Consider the following 13554-nt stretch of genomic DNA (forward strand, 5'->3'; position numbering starts at 1 on the left):
GCCATTCGGCCCATCGAGTCTGCACCGGCTCTTGGAAAGAGCACCCTACCCAAGGTCAACAGCTCCACCCTATCCCCATAACCCAGCAACCCCACCCAACACTAAGGGCAATTTTGGACACTAAAGACAATTAATCATGGCCAATCCACCTAACCTGCACATCTTTGGACTGTGGGAGGAAACCGGAGCACCCGGAGGAAACCCACGCACACACGGGGAGGTTGTGCAGACTCCGCACCGACAGTGACCCAAGCCGGAATCGAACCTGGGACCCTGGAGCTGTGAAGCAATTGTGCTATCCACAATGCTACCGTGCTGCCCTCAAGAAGGCAGGTCATCACCACCTTCTCATGGGTAATCAGGGATGGGAAATAAATCATGGCCGAGCCAACAATGCCCACCAGCATCCCATGAACTAATATAAAAAGTATAGAATTTTTACACTGGACTGAAAAGGGAAGAAATCTAGGAGCATTGTGTAAGCAGCACTTAGCAGTGGCTTCTGTTCTTGTATTTAAAAAGTGGTGCTACCATTTAAATTAAAAATTGATTCCCCTGTGGCACTTGTCTGGGGATCTGGACATCCTGTCCTAGTTCAAACAGAAAAATTGTCCCATGGTGGACTAATAATGAAGGATAGATGTTCTATCATTTAGCTGTTACTAACAGTCAGAATGCACTTGACATCCACAAAACCATGACAACGACACAACAATCGTCACCGATCCTAAGCCAGTTTCAATCTTTGAATGGATTGGAGCGCCAGAATCCTAGATTGGCCTTTGCCCAACATCACATTCAAAGAACGCTTGGCCGATAAGAAACAACTGCATGTGTATCATTTGCAGAGAGACGTGAGTTTCTCTTCAGTCCACTGGCTAACGAACATTTAAAAGGCGTGTTCACCAGAAGGATTTCAATCAGACAGTTGTTTTAACTCACCGAGTATTGGGAATGGCTTCCCAGCTGACGGGCGAGATCAACTGAATAGAAAACTTCTCCAACATTGGGTAGATATACCTGTCATCTGTCAATAGAACAAGATATCAGTGTCAAGGGTAAAAGCTTATTCTTTTGCACTATCAGTGAGATGTTGCTGTTTCCACATTCATTAGCACCAACAGAAGGATGGTGCCCCATCATAGATTTCTGACAGTGCAGGAGGCCATTTGGCCCATCAAGTCTACATCGACCCTCTGAAAGAGCACCCTACCTAGGCCCATTCCCCCACCCTATCCCCGTAACCCCAGACTAAGGGGCAACTTAGCACGGCCAATCCACCTAACCTGCACATCTTTAGACTGTGAGAAGAAACCCACACAGACAGTTATCCAAGGCCGGAATAGGGCGGCATGCAGCTCAGAGGTTAGCACTGGGACTGCAGCGCTGAGGACCCGGGTTCGAATCCCGGCCCTGGGTCACTGTCCATGTGGACTTGGCACATTCTCTCCATGTCTGCATAGGTTTCACCCCCACCACGCAAAGATGTGCAGGTTAGGTGGATTGGCCAGGCTAAATTGCCCCTTAATTGGAAACAAAAATAATTGGGTACTCCAAATTCATATTAAAAAATCCAAAGCCAGAATTCGACCAGGGTCCCTGGCGCTGTGAAGCAGTAGTGCTAACCACCATGCTGCTCCATGTATTCAGCTCCCTTTTAAAAGCTATTATGAATCGGTTTTCACCAGTACCGCTGGTGGACATTCTATGCCGTCAACCCTTCACATTAAAAAACCTGCCCTCCTCACAGCTCCCTTTGTTCTGTTGCTAATTAATGGCAATTAATGATCGGTGAACTCACCCATTCACACCAGTAAAAACACAAATTAACTAAATCAGTAGTAATGGCCAAGCTACCGTTTGTCTATAATGGCCAATCAGGATTCACAACAAATTCAGCAGTTGTTTCTGCGCAGAAGTGATCATAAAGCTACCCCTTATTCGGGCTGCTAAACTCTGGTTCTTAATCTTTTCCATGCAGTGGACTAATTCCTGGTTCAGTAAAACCACGCTTAAAAAAAAATCTCTACACATATGGAGGAGGACATTGCAATATTTCAACAGTTAATAAACAAAAGTCCCCAATTTCAACTGCAGCTTTAGAGAAGTGATTGCAAAACCAGATTCCTGCAGCATGCTAGGAGCGAGCTGTCTTTAGAGACACCAAGAAGCAGAAATTATCGTTCCTCCTGTGATGAATGTAAGAAATTGGTATATTTTATATCTATCGCAGTAATGTTTTTAAAAGCTTGGGTTAAGGTATATATTTGATGCAGTAATATTATTAAAGAAACTAGGTTACAGTCTCCAGACTGTGTCTGCTAAACCTGCAATTGAGATGCCATAAAAGTGCAATAATTATTAATTTTAACCATTTACTTGTTTACAGAGAGATGCCGAATGGAACTTGATTACGATTGCTGAACATTCCCTGGAGAGTAGATTAATTGAGTGTTTAGACTTCAGTAAGTTGGTCATGGGACATCTGAGTGGGATAGAGGTTTTGTAATTAATGGGAGGAGCTAGGTTTATAAACAGCCCGTTCTGGCTGTAGGATTCCTTAATCTGACAAAGACAGAATGATTTGCAGGCTATTTAAGGATGTCTCTCCAAGCGGTCTTTCTAAGAAATCTCTCGACAGCAAGTGTTGCTAACTTTATTTACAAGCGGCTTTTAACCTGTATGGTAACACTCCTCCCACACTGAATGGGCCTTGCTTAATTTGAGGTAAATTTGCGGTGGAGCAGTGGTTAGCACTGCTGCATCACGGCACCGAGGTCCCAAGTTCGATCCCGGCTCTGGGTCACTGTTCGTGTGGAGTTTGCACATTCTCCCCTTGTTACTGTGGGTTTCGCCCCCACAACCCAAAGATGTGCAGGGCAGGTGGATTGGCCACGCTAAATTGCCCCTTAATTGGAAAAAATGAATTGGGTACTCTAATTACTAACTTATACAATCTCTTTTTTTTTTAATTTAAGTGTTTCATTTTATTTTAAGAATCGTTGAACTGTTAATTGTAAAGTTATTTTCTTTTTATGTTAATCTAGTTAATCCTGTGTTAATAATAAAGTTTGTTTTAATATAAAAGATCTCAATTTGTCAATGGGGTGAAGTATCCTTTCCTCACAGTTTTACAAATTAAGAAAAAGTGTTTGGGGTTCTTGTCCAATATCCTAACAAATGTTGGGGTCTGGTCTCGTACTCGAACACTCTCCAGGGACCAAGACATCTTCCATCATCAGTGCTGGGTTTACTCACCACGCTCAACATTCTCAAACTCTTTGTCTTCCCCTGTCATCTTTGGGATCCTATTACAAATCTCTGTCACACTTGTCGTTACTGCATACACCTAAAGAAAAACACACATTTTCACAGCATTCATTAAGAAAACCTGGCCCATCTGGAAAGTGGACTTTCCTTGAAGAAATCAAGTGTTACAGTCAAGGCCCTTGAACGACAAGGATAAAAATGGAACCGGTAGGTGTGGTGTACTTTGATTTCCAAAAAGCATTTATAAAGAGCTCAATGGTGTTGGGGGTAATATATTAGCATGGATAGAGGATTGGTTAGCGAACAAAAAGCAAACTAAATGGACCATTTTTGAGTTGGTAATTGAACATTAGCAGAGTGCTTATAGGGATCCGTGCCGGTGTTGCAGTTATTTGATATCAAAGACTTGGAAGAAGGGACCCAATGTACGACGGCTAAATTTACTGATGACAGAAAGATCAATGAGAGGGGAAGATGTCAAGAGGACACAAGGGATTATTTTCTAAATGGGGAAATGTTTAGGAAATCAGAAACACAAAGGGACTTGGGAGTCTTTGTTCACGATTCTCTTAAGGTTAATGTGCAGGTTCAGTCGGCAGTTAAGAAGGCAAATGCAATGTTAGCTTTCATTTCAAGAGGGCTAGAATACAAGACCAGGGATGTACTTCTGAGGCTGTATAAGGCTCTGGTCAGACCCCATTTGGAGTACTGTGAGCAGGTTTGGGCTCCGTATCTAAGGAAGTATGTGCTGGCCTTGGAAAGGGTCCAGAGGAGGTTCACACGAATGATTCCTGGAATGAAGAACTTGTTGTATGAGGAACGGTTGAGGACTCTGGGTCTGGAGTTTAGAAGGATGAGGGGGGGGTCTTATTGAAACTTACAGGATACTGCGAGGCCTGGATAGAGTGGACGTGGAGAGAATGTTTCCACTTGTAGGAAAAACTAGAACCAGAGGACACAATCTCAGACTAAAGGGACGATCCTTTAAAACTGAAACAAGGAGGAATTTCTTCAGCCACAGGATGATGATTCTATGGAACTCTTTACCGCATAAGGCTGTGGAGACCAAATCATTGAGTGTCTTTAAGAGAGAGATAGATAGGTTCTCAATCAATGAAGGGATCAGGGGTCATGGGGAGAAGGCAGGAGAATGGGGATGAGAAAATATCAGCCACGATTGAATGGCTGAGCAGACTCGATGGGCCAAGTGGCCTAATTCTGCTCCTCTGTCTTATGGATACGGATAAACTGAATCGGCAAATATTTGGCAGTTGGAGTATACAATGTAGGAAAAAGTGAACTTTGGCAGAAATAGAAAATCAGTTTACTATTTAAATGGAAAGATTGCAGAACTCTCTTTTTTTAATTTTTATAAAAGAGTACCCAATTCATTTTTTCCAATTAAGGGGCAATTTAACGTGGCCAATCCACCTACTCTGCACATTTTTGGGTTGTGGGGGCGAAACCCACGCAGACACGGGAGGAATGTGCAAACTCCACACGGACAGTGACCCAGAGCCGGGATCGAGCCTGGGACCTCAGCGCCGTGAGGCAGCAGTGCTAACCACTGCGCCACCGTGCTGCTCCTAGATTGCAGAACTCTGACACCCAGTTTCTCTGTACCAAAGTTAGTATATCGGCACAGCAAGTAATTAGGAAGAAAAATGGTTTGCATTTATTGCAAGGGGAGTGGAACATACAAGTCAAAACATTTTGTACAGAGTTTTGGTGAGAACATTATTGAAAGCAGTGTGTACAGTTCTGGACTTCCTACTTTAGGGGAGGCAGTAGCACAGTGGTATTGTCACTAGACGAGTAAACCAGAGACCCAGAGTAATGCTCTGGGGATCCAGATTCAAATCCCGCTATTGCAGATGGTGAAATTTGAATTCAATAAAAATCTGGAATTTAGAGTCTAAGGAAGACCATGAAACCATTGTCGATTGTCGGAAAACCCCATCTGGTTCACTAATGTCCTTTACTCTGGTCTGGCTTACATGTGACTCCAGACCCACAGCAATGTGGTTGACTCTTAACTGCCCCCTCAAGGGCAATTAGGGCAATAAATGCTGGCACAGCCAGTGACTCCCATGTGCCATGAACGAACAAAAAACTTAAAGTATGGATGTGCATTAGAAGCAGTGCAGAGAAGGATTATGTGACTGATTTCTGGGATGAAGGGGCTATTTTACGAGAGAAGATCGGGCACTGGAGTTTAGAAGAATCCAATGTACCTATTGAAGTTTATGAGAATGGGAGGCTGATCCGGAGGTGACTGCCCAGAATGGATACTGTGTGGGAGAATCTAGGGGGACTGGGGGGCAGAGTTTAAAAATAAGGCGTCTCCAATTCAAGGTGGAGATGAGAAGACTTTGATTTACTCAAAGGGCCATTTGCCTGTGAAATTCTCCTGTCCAGAGATGATAGCGGAGTCACTGAATAGCTGAGTTAGTAAGATTCTTGATTGACAAGGGAGTCAAATGTGATAGGAGACCAACAGGCGACATTCAGCTATGATCTTATTAACTGACAGAGCAGAAACAAGGTCCTGCTCCCAATTGCTGCATGTACTGGACAACAGGACCAGACAGTCACAAAACTCACCCGGTTCAAAAGTAAAGGAAACAAAGTGAAATTTAAATGACACTAAATTAACTAAAACACCATTATCCAGAGCTGCTGATGGCTCAATACTCCATGCGGTGTATTCCTTGGCCACACCGTCAAGAACAGCCTCTGGTTTGATTACCCATTTGCCTGAGTTCGCCAGTATTAGCACCGTAAAGGTGCCAGAAATGGTCTTAATTCTTGTTGGTCACTAAAAGAAAATGGCAACCATCCCTTTCCGGATCGCCACAGTGCTCCACTGTGGAAAGTGTACGTCTTTGGGACCCCATGTACAGTGCAGTTTAAAGATCTCACTCGACAACTTCAAATACTCTGCAGAAACACAACCTGACTATGGGAAGCACAGCACCTGGACCTGTCCCACTTTGCTCGGAAGCAGATGAACGGCCCAAAATATTTCACACATCCACAATTGCACTTTTCTGAAATCCCACTGACAACATTGCCAGAGGCCAATTAACCAACACTCATTCTGAAAGAGGCATTCTGGGGTAAAAGAAATGAGATTCATTGAAAGCAATATTTCTCACCTTAGTTTCCACGTGATAAGATACGTAATGTGCTGTGCAACGTAGCGGGATCTTTCGAACTGGCCAAGGTGCATCGTAAGACAAGTATGTAGGTAATACACTGATTCGAAGGTCACCCTGTCGGATTGGAAATGAGAAAAGACATGTGGAAGAGAGATTCCTTCTATGCGTGCTGTTTAAAAAGTAATCTCATTCTGGGTTGGCACCTTTGTTGAGCATCAGATTAATGCCCGTTACCAGTTTAAAGCGACAGGGTGCTTCGGGAGCCCAATTTCCTCATCGGTTAATATGTAAACAGACTCCATACTGTGTTCGCACACAAACTAGAAGACCCAAAGTGCATTGTCTGCTCTGTTTTTAACATTACAATTGATCGATGGCTCCTAGTTTAGGGAAAGAGAATGTATTCGTATCCCTGAACATCACTGTTATGTTAGAAGTCTCACAACACCAGGTTAAAGTCCAACAGGTTTGTTTCAAATCACTAGCTTCCGGAGCACTGCTCCTTCCTCAGGTGAATGAAGATTGCACACATGGAAGCCAAACAGGGAACAGAGATTTTCGAAGTCTTGCCGACTCTGCACGGGCCACTGCACGGAGGGTAGGAAGGGGCGAGTCGAATAACAGTCAGACAAAATAGAAAATAAATTCTATTTGCTTCTAAAAGGGGATCATTTGTGCCATAATTTCCATAAAGAAATCGGAAGGGAGGAGGTTGGTTAAAGTGTAGAACCTTGGAGTCGGGATCCAAAAATGGTGGGAAAGGTGGGCACCGTGGACACATGAAGATGGTTGGGGGGGGGGGGGGGGGGTTGTTGGGTTACGGGTATAGGGTGGATACGTGGGTTTGAGTAGGGTGATCATTGTTCGGCACAACATTCTGAGTTAAGCTCACTCAGCAAAATGAGGAGATAATTCCTACATTGAATGACTGAAAATCATAGCAGGGTATTTCTCTTCGCAAACTTAATCAAACTAGTTACATTTTCCTCCAAATTATTTACATACATTACAAACAGCAATGGTCCCAGCACTGATCCACGAGGAACGCCACTAGTCACAGCCCTCTATTCAGAAACACACCCTTCCATTGCTACCCTCTGTCTTCTATGACCTAGCCAGTTCTGTATCCATCATGCCAGCTCACCTCTGATCCCTTGTGACTTCCCCACTCCCCTGCCAAACTAGTTTAAATCCTCCCGAGTGACTCTAGCAAACCTCCCAGCCAGAATATTGTGGTCTCTCCGGTTTAGATGTAACCCGTCCTTCTTGTACAGGTCCCACCTGCCCCGGAAGAGATCCCAATGGTCCAGATATCTGAAACCTTCCCTCCTACACCACCGGTTTAGCCACGTGTTAAACTCTACTATCTTCTTATTTCTAGCCTCACTGGCATGTGGCACAGGGAGTAATCCTGAGATTACAACGCTAGAAGTCCTACTTTTTAACTTTCTACCTAACTCCCTAAACTGCTGCTGCAGGACCTCATCACTCTTCCTGCCTATATCGTTAGTACCAATATGTACCACGACCTCTGGCTGTTCACCCTCCCCCTTCAGAATGCTTTCTGCCCTTTAAGAGACATCTTGGACCCTGACACCAGGGAGGCAATATACCATCCTGGAGTCTCTTTCACGTCCACAGAAGTGCTATTCCGTACCCCTAATTATAGAATCCCGTATAACTACCCAGGCAAGTGGAGAGTTCCATTACACTCCTGACTTGTGCCTTGTAGATGGTGGATAGGCTTTGGGGGATCTGGAGATGAGTTACTCACTGTAGGAATCCTAACCTTTGACCAGCTTTTATGGGCACAGTATTTATATGGCAAGTTCAATTTCTTTGTGCGAGGTATGACTCCAACCAGTGGAGAATATTCCCCCTGACTGACCTCAGTCTGTTAGGGCTCCTGGATGCCATCGGTAAAATGTAGCTTTAATATCAATGGCAGTCCATGGTTCCTATGTGTATGTGGGGTAGGGGGGTAAGAGACAACACCTCAAAAGAAAATTTATATTTATACAAATATTGCAAAACGTTCTAAGTATCTACCTCAGAAAAGCAATTATAAAGTGTAAAATAAATGCACCCAACAGAGCTCAGCCTGGTTTAAAAATAGGCAGGTCTTTCTAGATAGAAGTAACCAGGGATCGCTGTATTAACCAGGCAGTGCCTTTACCCACAAGAATATTCGGAAGCTTGTATGTTTTGCAAATTAACTTTTGTGAAAGAAAAAAAGCTTCTACCTAAATGCAAACTTTAACTGATTTTTAATTGACACAATGTTCTGCGCCATACCTGCTTGTTGAAGTACAGGAAGCCCTTGGGACAGTTGACATTGTGGAAGGGTGCGAAGGATTCAATAGGTCCATCAACAGTCATGGGGTGCAAGCGCAATGCGCCTCGCGAAGTCATGAACAACCAGTGGGGGGATGGACCACAGATAAATACCTAGGATAGAAGAGGAGATGTTAACAGTGCATTGAAACTGGCAATGAGGCATCACTTGAGAAGCTCGACACAATACATGAAAAAATAGCCCGCTTGATGGCCACAACGTTCACCACTGACGCACAGTGGCAGCAGTGCCTACGATCTACAAGTTTCACTGCAGCCACTTGCCAAGATTCCTTCAACAGCATTGTTTAAAACCACAATTTCTATTGCCTAGAAGAACAAGGGCAGCAAACATGCGAGAACACATGACCACCATCTGCAAGTTCCCCTCCAAGCCACATACCATCCTGATTTGGAACTCCCATCGTCATTCCTCCACTTTGTTGGGCCAAAATCCTGGAATTCCCTCCCTAACTCCCAAAATCTGGCCACCATCTCCAAGGCGCAAGTCAGGAGTGGGAATACCTACAACACATGGACTACAGCAAGGGGAGATGGTGGAGTATTCGCACTGAGGGGCCTTAACACCCACATCTCATGAAAGAATAATGTTCTTTTTGTAAAGTTCAAGTTGGCAGCACCGCCACCTTCTCAGCGGCCGTTTTTGGACATGGCCCATTCTCAAATGGTAAGAATGAATTAAAAAACTTGTAGGCATCCCATCAAGCATCATGAAGGGAATTGAAAGAACATAGGGTTTTCTTAGATCAGGACAATCTAAATATCTCAATGTTGCCACTGATTTTCCCAGGTGATCAGGAATGTAAAATGTTCAGCATGGAAGACTTGTCGACCCACGTCCTCTCTCTCACCAGACACTGTCTTAATTGGATCATGGAATCCAGGACATTTGGGAATGTTTATTCCAACCCTGATTTATGCCATCTCTCAAACAAAAAACAACTTTTGTCTAAATGGTTGGCCTTGGAATGTGATGGAATAATCTGTTTTTCTACAGAACCTCTCAAGAGTTCAGGATATACCAAAGCCCTTTACAGTCAATTTGTGCAGAAAAAAAATGAAGGATAAATCTCAACAAGGACACTGAGGAAAATTCCCCTGCTCTTCTTCTAGTGCTGTGGAGCATTCAATGTTCCAGCTCCAGTGGGAGCAATGCACCAACTGTTTGAGATTAAGAGACTTGTATATTAGCATTTAGGTGTTATGCTGTTAAAAAACGACACGAAAGATAAGGGAACGATCACTCTAAGCTATTTGTCGTAGCTCTTACCCCGGAGTATCCAGAAATATCTTCAAAAAAGCGGAAGCGGGCAACCCTCGCTTTTGGAATGACCTGCTCCTCTCCTGAAGCGTTCTCAACCTTCTTGTCCTTCTTGGACTGCTTGACCTTCTTCTCTCTAAAGTTTATATTGTGGGGCACCTGGGGAGGAGGGCAAGAGGAAAGATGTCACTTCAAGAGACCGTTGATTATCAGGCGAGGGCTGTCATCAGGACATGAGCAGCTTTGATATCTGGTGGTTCTCGAACCTGTGAAAGCCATGATCGAGTGAACAAAAAGAGAAAATGCTGGATATACTCGACAGGCCAGCCAGCATGTCTGGAGAGAGGAACAGAGTTAACGTTGCAGGATTGGTACATTTTCATCAGAACACATAACAGAATGAGATCATCCACAGACATCCAAAATAAGGTTATTATTTCAAAGCATGCGGAAAAGTAGATTCCAAAGGCACGAATGAAAAATAATGACATTTTGAACAGTTATCAAGAACTGGATTAACCAGCCAAGAAACACAAGTGAAAATTAATAGGGTTATTGAACATCAGGGCAGTGCTGCAATGGGAGTTTCTGAACGAGGGGATGAACTACGACACAAATGAAACTGCGTTTATCTCGTACCTTTCACATTCTGAGGACATGTCGAGCTGTTTCACAGCCAACAAATTAGGTGCAAAGTATAGATGCTGCTGTTACATGGGCAAACAGGTCAGCAAATCTGCACACAGCAAGATCCCACAACAGTAACAATTAACCAATTAATTAGATGAATGAAAGCAAAATGCTGCAGATGCTGATGATCTGAAACATGAACTAGAAGTGCTAGAATAACTCAGGGGGTCTGGCACAGGAGAGAGAAACAGAGTTCATGTTTCGAGTCTAATGGGACTTTTCATCGGAAGTTTCTCAGTGGAGTCATCGTTTCCCTCTCCACAGATGCTGACTGGCGTGTTGAGTTTTTCCAGCACCTTTTGTTGTTAGGAAAACAACGGTAGTTTTAAGGGATAAATAAATGTATAGCTTTCTTGTTAAAAGTGGAATGGAGACTTTGTTTAAAAGTGTCATTTGGAAAATGTGAACTGGATTTGAGAATGCAAACCACGAAGAACGAGCATTATCAGAGAAGATTTTAAAGCGTATTTTAGGGAAACTCTCACGTGACTATCATCTGGGGGGATTTCAAGGAGAAATCCAGAGACACTCACTTGGGTTCAGAGTATCTTACTAGTCCTCTTATATGCTCAAAATGGACTTTGTGTAGTCATGAGATCATTGTATCTTACGATGAACTGCGTGTTAATCTTAAAATCTGTGTGTAATTGTTAAATTAAGGAGGCATTAAAGGAGTATTATATTATTATCCAATTTTGTCATTTTTTTCTTTGTGTTAAAATTAATTAGCAGTCATGTGATTCTGTTCCTCCATGTTTTATTGTTAAAAGAAGAGTTATGGTCTTTTGCGCCAGGGTTCCATTCTGGGATTTTCCCGTTCAGTTATATCAACTGGGATAATAATTACACACTCTGATTTTGATGGCACTGGTTGAACCTGGAGCCAGCAATCCAGAGGAAAATTATAAACAATTTAAATAATGGAATTTGCTGTTTTAAAAAAAAAAATCAACAGACATGAATTGTAACCAGAAACTTTCATTTAAAGGAGCTGGTGACTTCAGGGTCGTTCTTATTGCGGTGTTATGTACCTTTTTAAACCGAACTTTCAGATTATTCTGGCTTTGCTGCGCATCGTAGGAAAAGGCCTCGTAGATCAAAAGCTCCTGTTCCACGTGAACCTGCAGCAAACAACAAAGAAAGTTAGTTATCTGTGCACAGAGCCACTGTACTAAGGAGCAGGGGCTGATACTTCCAACAGTCTAGAAAAAAACATCTGCTGCGTCATTTTTGTTACTTTGAGCAACTTTCCCATTTTATTCTGAAACCTATCTTCTTTTCTCTTTGAGCCGGTTGCTCAACAACATAGAAAGAAAACAGAGCTATGGAAAAAGGGAGGAAGGAATAGCCAATCGATGGAGGTGGTTGAATAACAGCAGCAACGGAATTTTAGTAAACATACGATTACACGGGCAGGAGGAGGCCATTTGGTCCCTCGAGCCTGCTTCACCATTTAATAGCAACATGCCTGATCTGATAGTAACCTCAAATCTGCATCCTGCTTACCCCCGGTAACCTATCATCCCCTTTCTTACAGGTATCTATCCGCCACTGCCTTAATATTCAAAGATTCTGCTTCCACCGCCTTTTGAGGACAAGTTCCAGAGACTCTCAATCCTCAGAAAAATTTCCATTTTAAATGGGCGACACCTTATATTTAGACAGTGACTCTTAGCTCTAGTACCAGAGGAAACATCCTTTCCACATCCACCCTGTTAAGGGCCCTCAGGATGTTATATGTTTCAATCAAGTTGCCTCTTACTCTCTAAACTCCAGCAGATACAAGCCTTTCCTCATAAGAATATTCCATCCATTCGCCTCATAAACCATCTTTGAACTTCTTCTAACACATTTACATACTTCCTGAATGATCACACGCAGGAATCGAAACGGATGGCAAAGAAGGGGACACGTGGTAAAGCAGACAAACTAAAATCAGATTCAGGGGAAAAGCAGAACTTTCAAAATGGACATTCCTGGCGAGGTGGGCACCAAGTGGCAGTGAACTAACTGGTTCTTCTTACCTTGTTCACCTTCGCTGCTATCTGATTCTCTCCGAGTGTTTGGTCATCTGTCCTTTAGTTAGTCACTCGCCATTCTTTATTTGTCTCACCACTTCCTTCTCCTTGACTCTGTTCCCCTTTATAAGCTGTTACTCTCTGCGGGAAGGCCCTCGATCTGAAATATTAACCCTCCCTCCCTACCCATTGCTGTGTTTTTATTTCAACTTCACCCATTCGCCAACTTCAATGGGGCAAGCTCAGTACAGACCAGTGAATTGAATCTCTATTTGCACAGAGAGCCCTGCTGATACGCTCCACGAGGTGCAAAATACAGAAGTGTACATTCATTACAGTGACACAAACTATTGCTCACCAGGAGGAACGGTCTAGTCTGTCGATTGCCGAGTCCGACCAGCAGGACCTCTCTTACTGCCGGCATCTCCGTTAGGCGAGCATATTCCTCTTTCTTTATCTCTCCCTGTGTCATGTGCTGCCCAGAAGAGCTGTCCACCAGCACACGCTGACCCACAGGGAAATTCTTCACCAGGAAAACCAAGCGCCAATCAGGCAGTTGGTATATCTGCACGGAAACACGGGAAAGGGAAATCACAACCACAAAAATGCTTTCAGTGAAGGGACGGCATTCAGATCATCTCGTTCATCCAGTAATTCCATCTCATCTAATTAGTTCACTTGATCGATAACCTGTCCACCATAGTTGCAGCCATGTGTACCATCTACAAGATGCACTGCAGTAACTCACCGAGGTTCCTTAGACAGCACCTTCCAAACCCACGACCACTACCAAATAGAA

The 13554-nt window shown here is 43.5% G+C and overlaps 1 protein-coding gene across 2 annotated transcripts in view; it reads right to left on the reverse strand.

Moving 5' to 3' along the window:
• The window catches only part of cpsf1 (cleavage and polyadenylation specific factor 1), a 119794-nt gene that overhangs the window by 31922 nt on the left and 74318 nt on the right, over positions 1 to 13554 (reverse strand). For both annotated transcript variants that reach the window (XM_038798669.1, XM_038798667.1), the window contains 7 exons: positions 13114 to 13320; positions 11769 to 11858; positions 10057 to 10206; positions 8727 to 8879; positions 6429 to 6545; positions 3259 to 3349; positions 943 to 1027 (listed from right to left, as the gene is read on the reverse strand). In XM_038798669.1, coding sequence (XP_038654597.1) covers positions 943 to 1027; positions 3259 to 3349; positions 6429 to 6545; positions 8727 to 8879; positions 10057 to 10206; positions 11769 to 11858; positions 13114 to 13320 — 893 coding nt within the window. The remainder of the gene's footprint in view (positions 1 to 942; positions 1028 to 3258; positions 3350 to 6428; positions 6546 to 8726; positions 8880 to 10056; positions 10207 to 11768; positions 11859 to 13113; positions 13321 to 13554) is intronic.

Source organism: Scyliorhinus canicula, chromosome 5, assembly GCF_902713615.1.
Source record: "Scyliorhinus canicula chromosome 5, sScyCan1.1, whole genome shotgun sequence".
Classification (NCBI taxonomy): domain Eukaryota; kingdom Metazoa; phylum Chordata; class Chondrichthyes; order Carcharhiniformes; family Scyliorhinidae; genus Scyliorhinus; species Scyliorhinus canicula.